Source organism: Drosophila obscura, unplaced genomic scaffold, assembly GCF_018151105.1.
Source record: "Drosophila obscura isolate BZ-5 IFL unplaced genomic scaffold, ASM1815110v1 contig_179, whole genome shotgun sequence".
Lineage (NCBI taxonomy): Eukaryota > Metazoa > Arthropoda > Insecta > Diptera > Drosophilidae > Drosophila > Drosophila obscura.
In genome coordinates, this window is record NW_024542766.1 from 7727915 (window position 1) to 7742571 (window position 14657).

At 41.3% G+C, this 14657-nt stretch overlaps 2 protein-coding genes across 4 annotated transcripts; one reads left to right on the plus strand and one right to left on the minus strand.

The window, feature by feature from the left end:
- Window positions 1-9243: 9243 nt before the first annotated feature.
- On the plus strand, window positions 9244-13629 carry LOC111079333 (probable RNA polymerase II nuclear localization protein SLC7A6OS). Of its 3 annotated transcripts, XM_022374481.2 has the most exons (5): window positions 9264-9562; window positions 9634-10160; window positions 13085-13260; window positions 13325-13373; window positions 13428-13629. In XM_022374481.2, the coding sequence occupies exons 1-5, from the start codon at window positions 9350-9352 to the stop codon at window positions 13606-13608; spliced, it is 1146 nt and encodes a 381-aa protein (XP_022230173.2). In that variant the 5' UTR covers window positions 9264-9349; the 3' UTR covers window positions 13609-13629. The 3 variants fall into 3 exon arrangements, with proteins under 3 accessions (XP_022230172.2, XP_022230173.2, XP_022230174.2); XM_022374480.2 differs by having other exon boundaries at window positions 9244-9562; window positions 13325-13628; XM_022374482.2 differs by lacking the exons at window positions 13085-13260; window positions 13325-13373; window positions 13428-13629 and adding an exon at window positions 10534-12502.
- LOC111079334 (RNA-binding motif protein, X-linked 2) lies at window positions 13324-14412 on the minus strand. The gene has a single exon (XM_022374483.2). It carries the CDS (start codon window positions 14140-14142, stop codon window positions 13666-13668), a length of 477 nt encoding a protein of 158 aa, XP_022230175.2. The 5' UTR covers window positions 14143-14412; the 3' UTR covers window positions 13324-13665.
- Between the last annotated feature and the right edge of the window lie 245 nt (window positions 14413-14657).

The window sequence follows — 14657 nt, forward strand, 5'->3', positions numbered from 1 at the left end:
GGCATAGCTTTACATGCCACAGGACTCTGGCAGCACGTGTCCGCTGTCCCGGGTCCCGGGTCTCGAGTCCCCTGTCCCCCTGTCCTCTATTGCTGCCAGCCAATGTTTCTTATTTCACTTCAAATTTATGTTTATCAGTTTTTTGGCCTGCTTGCAAAATCAAAACAGGGCCCAAGACAACACGGCCCCAAACAAAAGGCCAAGAACTTATCTCGAGGCAGTTAAATCAAGTAGGTTTTCCCATTTTCCCCCAATCGCGTGCCAACGAATCAAGGAATCTAATAACCAAAGCTAAACAATGGCGTAAATAATTTTATTATACGAGTATTTGCATTAACAAGGAACAAACCCATAAAAGTCGTCTGAGCAACGGATGAACGCACTTTCTGTTCGGCCTTAATTCCCATTAAATGTCTTTCAACGTGCTAATGAGAAAAGAAGGTCAGGAAGAAGGCAAAAGAAGGAGGTAAGAAGAAAAGTCTGAAGGAAATACCTGTAAAAATAAAATAGGAAATTTTCAGTTTTCAATGGATAGGAAATTACAGAAATTGTAGTATTTTCTAAAAATTGTATAGTGCTTTTATTTTATTTTATAGGATTTTTAAATTATTACCAAAATATATTCTACTAATTTTTTTATATGTTCCTTTTATTTTTCTCTATTTTTACACACATCTTTTCAGTGCTTTTTAAGTTTAAAACTAACTTGTACTTTTCCTTCCTATTACAGACCTTTTTCCCTTTTTGAAGTCCCTTTTCAATGTCCCCCCAAATTCCTTTTAAAGCCTGTTTTTATTAACATCCCTAAGTGCCATCTATTATTCCCTTAAATTAAAAGTTGAGCTAAACTTTAAAGAGGTTTTCTTCCACACATCCCCACTCAATTTTCAATCCCACTCATATTTTATTCAGCAGAGAAAATAAAAACCCAGACGAAGCTGGAAAATGCTAGAAAATGAAAATGGATTTATGCGCCTTTTGATAACTAATTCCCTTTGGGCGGCTGTCAACAAGCAGATAAACTGCTAGGCAACCCAAAAAAAAATAAAGAAGAAAAACCCACACACACACAAATCCAAACACAAAATGTAACTAAAATCCAAAGAGGAAGTGAGAAAAGGATAGGGGGCTCTACACATATTGTACATACATATATCCTTAAAGAAGTTGAAGACTTGTGACTCATATTGGTTGGCTATTAGATGGCGAAAAGGAGGAGCACTATACCATTGGGCTGTCAAATGTGTGAGCAAAAGAATGGCCGAAAAACAATTTGAGGCAATTTGAAGCTGGGCAAAAAAAGTACGTGACATGTGAGGTGGCATCGCATCGACAGTCTCTGGAATCTCACTCCCTTCCGATTTCTGTGCCGTGGCTAACTTAATACACTGCGAGAAATTACTTGGCGGAATAATCTATAAATATGTATGTATCTATGAAATGATCGAAAGAAGGACATCCAAATATCGTTTTAAAGGCTGCCTAAAAAATATTTCCATAGTTGTATATTTTCTTGTGATTCTTTCTAAGAACTTCCCTCAAATTTCTTTGAGTGCATTTCGATAAGAAAACGTTTCGTAAGTTTGGCAAGTTGAGAAAATGCAAACATCTGCTGCCCAATGGCCCGCATTTTCATTGAGAGACTCCATTGGTAAACTGTGTGTGAGTGTGTGTGTTTGTGTTTGGTGGGTGGGGAAACGTCGGACAAGTGTCAGTGACCTGCTGGTGCTCCTGCTGCTCCTCCTGCTCCCAGGATGCTAACGAGCGAGCACGTGAGCCAAGTGTAGCGGAAAATGAGCTAATTTGTACGGAGGGAGCAGAGAGTTCCTTTTGGCCCCCCCCTCCCGGCCACGTGTCGACCCCCTCTACCCATTATCAGGATGACAGAAGAAAAAGTCAAGAAATTCAATTGGAAACATAAATCATGCCACAGAGAAAGAAAGGAGGCATCCAGGAGGCACAAGGACATTGCAGACACGCAATCAGCTGTTTGTCACAAAGCGCAGATCGGTATGTGTGTGTGTGCTCGAGTGTGTGCGTGTGGGGCATGTGTATGGATGTGAGGGGCATGTCAATCATGCCACAAGCAACAAACGCGCGCCCACATGCTTTGGGTGCACAACCCCCCGGGCTGTACGGGCACCCATCCATCCATCCATCCATCCACGTACCCAAGGGGCAGACAGAGTCCAAGGGGGAGTTTTGTGGGGAAGCTGGGAACCCCCCAATAGCGGTCCAGACAGAACCGTAATATGATGCTCCTGATAAGGCAACGACTATGAACGTACCCTAAAACGTTTCATGGTATGTATATTCAGAATTTTCGAATATTTCTATTGTTTATCTCTAATATTTTTTGCAATTTTTCCTGGGCGATTATTTTTCTAGTGTGTTTAGAATAATTATCTAGAAAATTATTCAAGTTTATTAATTAAAAGAATTAAATTTAAGAATCTTTTAGTATGTATTTATAATTTTTCAGAATTTTAAAGTATTTTTTAGTGTTCTCTTAGACTGGATTTATTTTTCTATAATATTTTTAAGAGTGGGACTTGTGCTACGTATTATATCCTGACATATTTACTTTACGCTTCGTTTTAATTATTTCCAAATTCGATATCTATTCCCAGTTCCCGCTTTACAGGGAACCATACAAACGCAAAAAAAAAAAAAACCAAAGACTCAATGGAAACGATTTCATCGATGGCTGCTGCCACAAAGCGTAGCGCAGGCGATAATTTATTTAACAATGTGTGGCATGCGTTTTGGCAGGGACCGAGAGGAGATCCAAAGCCGAAGCATTTGTCCATTGAAATGTAAACGGCTACAAAATGCGTTTTGGGGATAGCATTTCGTATGTTAGCCAGGTCCTGGCACTGGCACTGGTCCCAGTCCTAGTGCTATCGATGGCTGAGGGAAACATTTGTTGCCTTTTGTGGGGTATCCGAGGGCTGGCTGCCACAAGAACAAAGGAGCAGGAACAGTGTTTTATCTGCCACAGCATTCACTCCTTTATTTGCCAAGTGCAAATTGCAAAATGATATTAGAGTGGAGCGTCGAGGGTCGGATATGGGGGTGGATTCTCCTGTCCTGTCCTGTCCTGTCCTGCCCGCCGCTGCATCCCATGAATGAGGGTTGCTTCTGCTGCAGAGTGAAAGTGGAAAGTGCGTCCAGTCCGCAGGACCCCAGGACCTGCCAAGGCAGCTCGTCCGTAATGAGCACGAGCAGAATTTAATGTGATTTGTGTCGGAAGGGTGCAACGACGGCTGTATTATCGAAGGGAGTACTATATCTGCGACTGGTGCCATATACCAGGAGTGGCAGCGGATTTCTATTTACTTTTGTAATTGGCGACCAGGACCCAACACCAATCCCAATCCCAATCCATAAGCCATAACACTCTCTCCCCTCTCACACGATTCGCACAGTCATCGACTTTGATGAATAATTGAGCATACAACCCGCCAACAAAAAAAAACACAGAAAAATGGAACAGAACTGGAAACGTGAAAAACTCCCAAATTTATGTCTATATTTGGCATTTGGGATGGAAAAAGCGTATGGTGGGGTTTGAATATTTGATCGGCTTCAATCAATTTTGTGGCATGTCATACATTTTTAAAATATTTATCATCCATTCACACATTTTAAGCCATTTATATCAAAAGAGATTCAAAAATCTTTAAATTGCAAGCTCCAAAAAAAGCATAAATTAAAAACGTGATATTTTGTGAATTTATTTGTGTATTTTGTGTATAAATATATGAGGGTATGCTGTTTTTTTATTGTAATAATATTTTCCAAAATGTTTTCTTATTTGTATTTAAATAAAATGAAGAGTAGGTAGGGAAGAAAATCATACGTGCACGGGTTTAAGAAGAAGAAAAAAAAACAAAATGCCCATCACCGAAAAAGCTTAAAAGAAGGTGCGCCAGTATAGCTAAGACTCCCATAGCACACACATATTTTGCTAAACTCCAGCAGCACACATGCCGAACAAGAGAGGGAGAGAGATAGTCACAACTTCAAGGCCTCACCTTTTAGAGAGACATCTTGGAATGAGAGCGCTGTCGAAGTCACCTTGGCCATGTTGATCCTCTCACCCGCCTATTACTGGTAAAGTTAGAAAGGGAGCGGGAATAACGCGTTGCATTTTGCACAAACGATTTCGAGGTTACGACGAACGAAAAAACAAGAACGTGAGATTTCGGGAACGTACGACGATTTCGAACGGTACGAAACGACACAAACACTGCACTGCACTTCACACACACACTTCACTTTCACACACTTTTCACATTTCCACCTGCGATCTCTTTTTTCAGCGCCATTTCGCCCTTTTCAATTTCCGCTTTATCCCGTTTTGGCGCACACGTGAGAAATGAGAGAGAGAGAGAGAGAGAGAGAGAGCGACATCATCTCCCCTCACCAAATATGGAGACATCTTGGAACGAAAGCGCCGACGAAGTCACGTAGGCAAGAGTTAGAAAGGGTGCGCAATAGATGTGTAGACTTTCTGCAATTCACACACACATGCAGCGCAAGACCTCGTGAGCGCACGAAAAAATTGTGGGCGACACCACGGACATAACGGAACCAAAGTAGGGTGCTTCTCTGTCATTTTTGCTGCTTTTTGCACAAGAATAAAAGAATGAAATAATGTTTAACACACTTGTTGCATTGGACTTTCACTTTTTTCATTACACTTTCACATATTTGCCATTTTATGCCGCTGCTTCGCCTTTTCGTAGATTTAACACTTTCTTGCCAGGATTGTTGATATTTTTCACTGCACTGCACTAACACACACAAGCTACACTATTTTCCGATTGATTTTCACCATTTTCCCGCTTTTTCCGACCCGAAACCGGCAAAAGAACGCGGAGCTGACTTGGAACGCGTGCAAACCGAACCGGGAATTGGAAGCTTCTGGAACTGGAAGACCGATGATGTAACTGCGCAACCGGCTCATTGCATGCACTCTTTTTGCTCCACTTCCAATCTCTCACTACTAAGCATAAGGAGAGTGAACGTTTGTGTAGGTGTGTGGCCACTTGTTAGTATAGTGGGCGTGAGAGCGAGCGAGATGGTTAAAGTTCGGTGCACTTCGCGGAGAGACCATTATGAAATTATGTATGTATGCATTTATGTACATATGTATGATTTCATCATGGCGTAGGCTCATTCCATGCGGCTCTTTTATTGCTGCTCCTCTTCTCCTCTGCTCATACTGCAGAGCGTGGTCTTATTGGAATTTGATTCAATTTTAACGGTGTGTTCTTGTGCTTCTCCTCACCTCCCACGCCAAATGAACAATGGACAGTAACATTTAAAGGATAGGATGAAAGTGGGGTACAATTTTGTGTATTTTTTAATAGGGGTTTTCCTCTTTTTTCTAGGTGTAAATTAATTTCTATTCGATTTCATCTAAAATTTCTCCCATTATTTTCATCCCCAAAACCATATTAACAATCCAAAAATCCTCGAATATTCATCCCCCCATCTGTTGTCCCACTCTTAGGATTATAAATTGCTCTTCCCCCCCAATCCGCATTTTCCTGCCCATTTCCGAATCTCTCAATGATGATGATGAATATGTTATTGGAATGACCGCAACACTTGACCGTAACAACTTGTCCCAAACAAAATGCATTATAATGATTTATGAAGAGGTACCGTACCTCCCGTACCTCCTCCCACACTCTCTGCTCCCCCAAAAATCCAACCCCTAGACAAATTAACAAGGATATATGATGATGATGTGGCATTCATCCTGCCACAGACAAAAGAGGGAGGAGAGAGAGAGAGAGAGACACCCACAACCACAAGCTGTCAAAGCCACAAAGAGACACTCGACTCGACTCGACTCGACCCAAGCTGAAGCAGATGCTTGCCCCCAAGGTGTTTTTGCCTCGACCAAAGTTTAAACAAAAATTAAAACACCTACCCCAGCCCCCCCGCACAGCAGGCGACCCTCCCCGACCCCATTCCTAGCATCCTCTCATCTTTGCCTGAACTTGAAGCTAATCAAAAATGTGTTGCACAAAAAGAGCGTAGGGCAGAAAAAGTAAATAATGTTTTTGAGTTGTTTGGGCAAAGTCGAACTGAGAGATACGCTTTCTTCTGGGTTTTCCAGTTGAAGAAAACTTGGAAAACAATAGTAAATTTGCTTCGAGTGCTCCCGACTCTTATAGTTCACATAAAATCATAGTTTATTGCAAATTTGTATACTCCACAAAGAAACTTCCCAACTCCAATACTTCCTCCCCAAAATCTATACGAAAACGTCACAAACTCACCCAAAGTAACATCATACCCTCTGAGATTTACCATCGAAAATAAACGACACAACAAACTTGTGTAAAGCGAAAGTGCAAAAGTTTTTCAAGGAGTTTTCTTTGCTTAACTTTACTTTTTTTTCCAGCCGGCAATCAACCACCAAAATGCGGGGGGGTACGGCAGCAATGGCTGCGGAAAACCCAAACAAGAATGTTGTTGTAAGTTCCATGATTAGCATTTTATCAGGGAGATCCTTGGGCATCGTCATTCCCTTGTCTTAGGACACGCATTTCGGAACGGCGGCAACTTAAACCCATCTTTATGCTAATTTAGTTTTTCGGCTAAGAAGCGGCAACAGCTGACAATGTTGCCGCCAGGTTTTCAACCCACCCCCCAACCGAGCCACCACACCCCACGAGTACGGAAAATCACTCCCCTAGATTTGACTGGTGGCAAAGGAGAAAGAAGGTCCTGGTCCTGGTGCTGGTTCTGGTTCTGGTTCTGCCTGTCACATGAGGAAGCTGCTGCGTGTCACATAATCAAGAGCGAAGGAAAATACTCGTACAACCTGCAGGGTGCTTTTTATATGCGTGTTTTATGTGCAGATCCCATTAATTTATTGCCAGAGACATTGAGACACCTCCAAAAGCGAACAAAAGGCGACATTATTATTTCATTATTATGCCAAACGCATCCAGGATCTGTCCTCTCTCCCACTCCACATCCACATCCACGTGAGCAGCAGGCTCATATTACATAGTACAATGGGGAAAAGCCGTGGTCGTGGTCGTGGTCCTGGTCCTGGGGAGCTCGCGTCAGATGATTCATGCGATGGCAAATTTTTTGACGCCCGCCACATAAATAAAACAGGAAGTCTGCTCCCCGTAGCATATGTTTGGATAGTCCCCGGGTCAAAAGAGGTGGCCAGAGCAGGCGGGCGAGGAGGTAGAGCCGTGGAGGCTGTTATATTTACTCGTAAATATTTTTATAGGCCCACCGAAGGTTTCCTGGGAGGTGGGAGGCGGGAGATGAACGACAGCGTGGAGGTGGAAGGAGGCAGACAACCCTCACACAAAAGCAGGTGCCTCGAAACACCTTTCTTTTTCACTATTTTCATGCACTAAATTTAGATTTTGTTTATGGGCGGCATTTTAGAGGAGTTTAAGCCTATAAAATATAGGGGAAATTAATTTGCCTCATAATAGGGTATTTTATAGTCGAGCAGATGTAAGTAAATGTGAGCGGGATGCGGCAAAGTGCCTGATTTCTTTAACATCATCGATCATCATCAACATCAGTCGATTTATTGACATTTGAATTAAAATCTCTGGGTATCCAATGAGATAACTATTTTCTATCCATCCACCAAAAACCATAAAATTCGTTTGGTTTTTAGAGCTAACACTTAAAAATAAAGTTAACATTTATTATTCAAACGTAGCGTTTATTTTATCCCATTTTCTCTTGTTCTGAAATTTTGTCTTTATTTTTTAATAAAATTCTTACGTAAATTTAAAAGCATTAAATTTTAATTGGTTTGGTTCCCAAAGTTGATTAAACAGAAAACAAATTCAATTATAGGGTATTCCTAGGCCCAATAATCTCTTTTGTTATTCCAACACTTCCCAAAATCCTCTCAATTTTAACTCTATTAAACGGTAAATTTCCTATTGGAATTGGCGGCAGATTCACACAACCAAAAAATACACCCACACACGCAAACACACACATGCACAAACCACTCACCTTAACAAACACGCCTTCCCCTCCCGTCGTTGCTGCTGCTGCTGCTGCTAATCCTTTCTTTCACGGCTTTTGTTTGTGTGTAAACCATTTAGCGCCAATTAAAACATAATTGCGGCATTCACTGATAGCAATCGGCGTGCCCTTAAATCATGTTCGGGCCTGTCTGTAAATTATTCGCGCGTGGGTGTTGCTGGAGCCCAAAAATCGCGACACATTTACACATTTGCCGCAACAAAATTTTTCCGCGCGCGAAAACTAGACGAGACGAGGGAGCACCACACTCACACGCACGCACACACACACACAGACGCGGTATGATGCTGCGGCGGCAAGATTGTTGTCAACCGGTAAAATGGCTTCAATCTGCGACGCACACTTTAATTTTATTGCACTTTTGGCGTTGATTAAAAACCCAGCCACAGCCAAACACCTGCACACAGCCCCATTTTGGTAGGAGGCTCTTGAATTTTTGGTGTTGCCACAAAGCACGTAAATTGTAGGCAAAAATATTTGCTATGCGTTCCGTGTCCACTCGCAGAATAGAACCGCGCGACGCCAGCAAAGAGAAACGAATGCCGATTCCATGCTGATCAGGATACGTTATTGTGGGGGAGGCTTTCAAGGCCGAAGTGGCATACGAAGCACAGCCGAAAGACGAAAAGAGAGCAACACCCACCAAAGAGGACGAAAGAGAGCGAGACTATTGTTTGGTGAGTGTGTGTCAGCTGTTTTGAGCCGGTGTGTGGGTGTTGGGTGGGAGTGGGGTTGGAACAATGATGGGTGGCAAGTCAAGGGTCGCCCGGCCGAGTTGCCGTTTTTTGGCCGCCTCTTTCTATCATCTAGAATATATAATATTTTAATGGGAAAATACTGTTAAGCGGTGTTATTTCTTGTATTCTAATTTAGCAAAAGAAAACTCTAAAAATGAAAAAGCATTTTCAAATGGTTATCTCCTCAAACGGTTTTTGGTGAGAGGTGAGTTTTCCGTTTTCAACATAAAAAATACCAATATATCGCCATAAAGTATCAATTAAAATTGAAAATTTTGAATAACTTCCGTGAAAATAATGCCAAGGAATATTTAAAAGCTCTATAAAAGCGCTTTGCTTTCTAAGCCCAAACCAAAATATATATCTATATATATATATCCCTTTCCATATATAATTTATTTGCGATAACTTCCTGCTACAAATATCGTTCCAACTATCGTTGGATCTTATGGTATTTTTTGGCATATACAGTCACACTGCGCGTCCAACACATTTTTTTATTGAATCGAAACCGAATTTGTTGCAAATTTTTAACGAAAAAAAAGCCAAGAAAAATGCCTGCTGTGGTGCGTATTAAGCGGCGGATTGATGAAGAACCACACACGGCCTTCGTGCTAAACGGCAAACGGCGGCGGCTGCACAGCGATGAGAACGCGTTGGGCACAGCACAACTGCTGCCGGGGGCGGATCCGTCCGCATCCGCCGACGCCGCGGACAAAGACGAGCTGACGACCGTGCTGAAATTTGCCGGCACCCTGACCAAGCAGGTGAGTGGGGCCATAAATGGGGTATATATAGATATTCGGTAGATATTAAGGTTCGTTTTCTTTTACGTTAGGATGACAGCGCCACAAAACAATTTGCAGCGGCGCGAATGAACAAAGCTACGGCCAAGGAGCTAGTGCAACAAAAATCGAATGCTGCGGCCATTGCCAGTGCCCTGCGCAGGGACAGGCAGCGTTTGGAGGCACAACAAACCACACGCGAGCAGCGTTTCCGTGTGGTCAACTGCTTAAGGACTACACTCGATGACATCAATGAGAACGAGGGTGCGGCAGGCGGCAGCAGCAGCAGCAGCAACAACAACAAAGATGATGCAGCCGCTAAGATTACAATTCTGGATATCGAATCACATCAGCAGCAGCAGCAGCGAACAGGGGCGGCGGGAGACATAGAAACCGCAGCAACAGCAGCAGGAGGACTGCTGACAGAGGAGGAACAACGGCAGCCGGGAGGAGGAGGCCACCAGCAGCTGGATCAACAGCAGCCAGCCGATTCGGATATTGGCTATGTCTACGATTTATATGTGCCCGAGAATGAGATGCAGGCGGCCTATGTCGATATGATGGATGACAATTATCTAAGGTTCGTCATACACATTGAACCACATGAGCAAACGTTTAGCATCACGAATACCTTTATGTAGAGTGGATGATGAGCAGCCAAATTAAGCCATTCTCCCATTGGCCTGTGTATTGTATTTTGTAGGTGCTTGTGTGTGTGTGTATGTATATACGTATATATATGTGGGTGGTGTGTGTGTGCCTCCTCCCTTCCCCCTGCCTTACTGTTTGTTGGGCTGTTTTTTTGCGTAATCCTCGTGGCCAGTCGTCTCATTTATCGCATTTATCCTATTAATTTTAATGTTAATTAAACAAACAACAACAAAACTAACAATCATGTCTACTGCTCAATAATCCAACCCATACTCCGTATCCGATTCCGTTCTCTATAAAAGGTTGTATTATCCGTTTAATTACTACTACACCTGCTACTGGTAGTAGGACACAACTTGCCACAGAGAGAGAAAGAGAGAGAGAGAGAGAGAGACAAAGCAGCAGCAGAGACAAAGCCCCAGCCCCTCATCCAAAGAATGAAAGGATTGCCCTGCCACACACAGGCACACAGGCACACAGCCACAGCCCCAAGGCGCCCGCCCACTAATATGACAAAAACTGTTTAAGACTCTATCGATTGATTAGTTTATAATTCATTAGATATATGATATGTATGTATGTGTGGTGCAGCTATTGCGCTTCAATGAAAGAGCAGCAAAAATGGCAGAGGCATGCCAAATATTTAGCGGATTTATATGGATTATGCATGATCTAAAGGAGCAGGCAGATGGATCTATATGAAAACACAATCTACTTGATCTTCAAATACTTACCAGTCGAAGTTTAAGAGCGAGACTACGGCTTCAACCTGCAAAATTTAAAAAAAAGAAGATGCGACTTGGTCGAAAGCGAACTGCTTGATCTTAGAAAATTGAGAAATCTTTAACAAGGAAATGCATTTATAAACAAAATAATCTGCTTGCTGAAAAACATCATTAAAACATTTTATAGATAAAGTCTAGCAGGGAGAGAACACCTTGAGACAGACAAGGAAACGCTTCGATTTTATGCCGAAGGAGACCGACTTGATCCTTACTTAAAATCCAGCAACAAAAGAGAGGATTCTATTTTGAAATTGAACAAGAAAAATCATTATAAAAACGTTTTTGTAAGAGGCATCTTAAATCTACTCCTTAATCTTAGAACAAGAACTGGATGGAGCAAGACCAAAGCAAGATACAAAATCATAACAAAAAAATCCAATAATAATCCTTAAGTTTACAATAAAATTTAAGTCGAAAATGCATCTACAATATTTAACAAAAAAAAACCTAATGGCTTTGTAAATCCCTATACTCTCTGAGTGTCGGGTATAATTATATGCCAATGGGGATAAAGCACTCCCCAAATATATCGCTATAAATAAAAGCAAAAATATGGCTAAGATATGTAGAGAAAATTCACATAAAGTTCGTAGCTATAAGAAAGAGATGCCACAAACATCTTGACCAATTGTGAATACCTTATTCCAGAGGTAAAGAAAATTGCTAGATCGCAAAAATTAGTTACCCAAAGCAAGCATCAAGCTAACAAATATAAAGAAAATAATCAAATTAGACGAAAGTGCAATTCGTTAGAGAATTATGCATCTGTATTGATGTGAATTATAATTGCTAGAAGACAAATTGCCTGCCCAAAGTATCGCTATAAAGGAGCAGCATAAAATTAAGCTAAGAAATCGATAGAAAATCCCATAAAGGTCCCATAAATTTAGTGCCAAAGTTCAACCAAGAGAGCGGGGCAGACATCACTCTTATATCATTATATCACAATTATTATAGTAACCCCTTTAGAAGAATCTGTTTTGTAAGCCATTTTAGTGCCTGATAAAGATGAAAAAGGAAAATATTCTCTTCACTGGACTCCTCGTGCCCTCTGCCACACATCGTATGAACCAATCAATCGGTAGAGCCTTAAAGCCTGTGACATTTCTAGCATAAGTTCTTTCGCTTTGTATAGCTTTTAGTTACTATATGTTCCACATATCACACACCACACCACACACACACACCCTCCATACGCATACCATGTACCATTTTGTCTGTGTTGTGTGTGTTTCCATTATTTTTTTGGCCAGTTGCGCCCCGCCCCGCCGGTGTTCATTTATTCGTTTCGTTTCATTCTTGTTCCTTTCATTCCACACAAAACAAAAACAACAAAAATACAAGAAATCAGAAAGCCCGTAAACCGAGAAACTCTTGTGCTAAAGTCTAATTAAGTGCATAGTTTTTAGTGTTTGTTGGGGTCTAGAGCTGCCCCCGTGATTACAAAAAAAATAAACTGAATAAATAAACCAAATAAAAAAAAAACAAACTCTGACGTTTCAATGAAGAAAACAAAGAAAAGACTAGCTTCAGCGGTTGGAGATTTGCAGGTGATTAAAGGAAGGTCTCATGTGTCTTTGGTAGATGGATAAAATAAATGTCTGCTATTGCTTTGGTTTAAATGTCTTGATATATTAAAGTTGCAACGATTTCTATAAATGAGGTGTGACTTTGGAAGCTGCTCTTGTTCGAATTTTGTAGACATCATAATAAAAACCATGAAACTACAGATTGAAATTTAAAAATTCAGAACAAAATATTTTCCATTTAAATTGCATTTTTAGATAAATGTTTTCTTGGGTCCATAGTGTTCTTACTTAAAGAGAACTACTCATTTTTTGAGCAATATTTGGTATGTTATATTAAGTAGTGAAGCAGGATCTTGAGAGGGTTTTCCCTAGCCATCATTACAAATCAGTCTCCACATTGCTTAGAACTAAACAGAAATACTTCGCTTATAATTCAGTTACAGAATCACATACCCCCCCAATAAGCACATAAAAGTTCTCTACTCTCAAAGTCTATGCAAAATTCACAAGTAAAATAATTTTTTTGAAAATGTCTACAGTTTTATACCCATGGGTGATATAGTCCTAGAGGACTGCTACAATGATGCCGATGAAGAGTGCGATTCGGAGGACTCCAATCAGGAGAACTACTATGCCAATGATTATCCCGATGATGAGGAAGCAGCCATGGGATCGGATGATGAGCTGGCACGCGAAATGAACAAGTTTGTTTTTGGTAAGTGAAAGATATTGAAAGATCCTTAAGGGTCAATAACCTTGTTAATCGCTCTATTTCACAGACGACGACGAAGATGAGGATGGAAATGTCACATCCAGCGATTCGGAGGGGTATAACACATATCATGATCCCTATGTCCATTCGATTAACACCTCACACGACAGCTTTACGGATGATGTGGACTTCTGTAACACGGATCGTGAGCGTGGCAGTGCCTATGAGCGTTACAGGCGTCGCATTATGCGTGAAATGGCCGAGGAGGGCTTGAATCCTCCCATTCAGCTTAAGCCCGAGGACTTGGACTCCGATGAGGAGGATTCCTTTGCCAGTGCCGATGATAAATAAAATGTTTAAGTTTGTCTTACATTTGAAAATTAATAAAAATTAATATTAAATTCACATTTATTTGCCTTTAAATTTGTTTCTGTGTTCCTTTCTTTCAGTCTTAACATCCCCCATTTGTGGCCTGGGTGCACAACCCTCCATGTAGAGGCGCAGCGTCTCCTCGTCCATCTTTTCGTTCTCCTTGGGCGGCTTGTAGTCCAGCACATGGTCGACGCGCAGTGTTCGCTCCATGATCTTGATGCCATTTAGATTGTCCACGGCCAGCACAGTGGAGCGCTGATCCTCGTAGCACAGGAAACAGAAGCCCTTGGACTTGCCAGTCTTGGAGTCGCGCACCAGATTGATGTTGACCACTTCGCCGTACTGCGAGAAGACGCAAATGATGTCGCCCTCGGAGAGTGTGTACGGAAAGCCGGCCACAAAGATCCACGCCGAGTCGCGGTACATGTCGTGCCAGCTCTTCTTACCCACACCCTGTTGCAGGTCGTGTTCGCTGAGTTTCAGCACATTTTTCATATTTGTTAGCGGATTCATTTTGCTTTTAATTAATTAAATTCAAATCAAATCAAATTTCGACACTCTGTTTACGTTCAATGACAATGACAACAAATCAGCGCTTTCTGTCCTTATTTGCCGATCATATTCCTCGATTTTGATATTCCGTTTGATATTAGGCGCTAGCTTTGACTCCCTGCCCTCGAAATATAATTTTATCCAATTGACGAATCAATTTTCTACGGAACTTGCTCGTTTAAAGTACTCGTTTTCTTTTGATTATTTATAAAATAAGGCTTAAACAAATATAGTTTGAATGAAATGCTAGACAAAATTAACTTTTCACATGGTAACTACACATTTGCTACATGTCAGCTACATATTTATACATCGTCTTACAAAATACTGGAAATTTTGAATATGCTAGAAAATACTCAAAATACTGAAAATGTGCAAGGTGTGTAGCCAAAACAGGGTACACAATGAATTATTTATCGCAAAAAAATTAAACAAAGTTCTACTGATTGCAGAAATCTCGAATGCCACTGCCACGA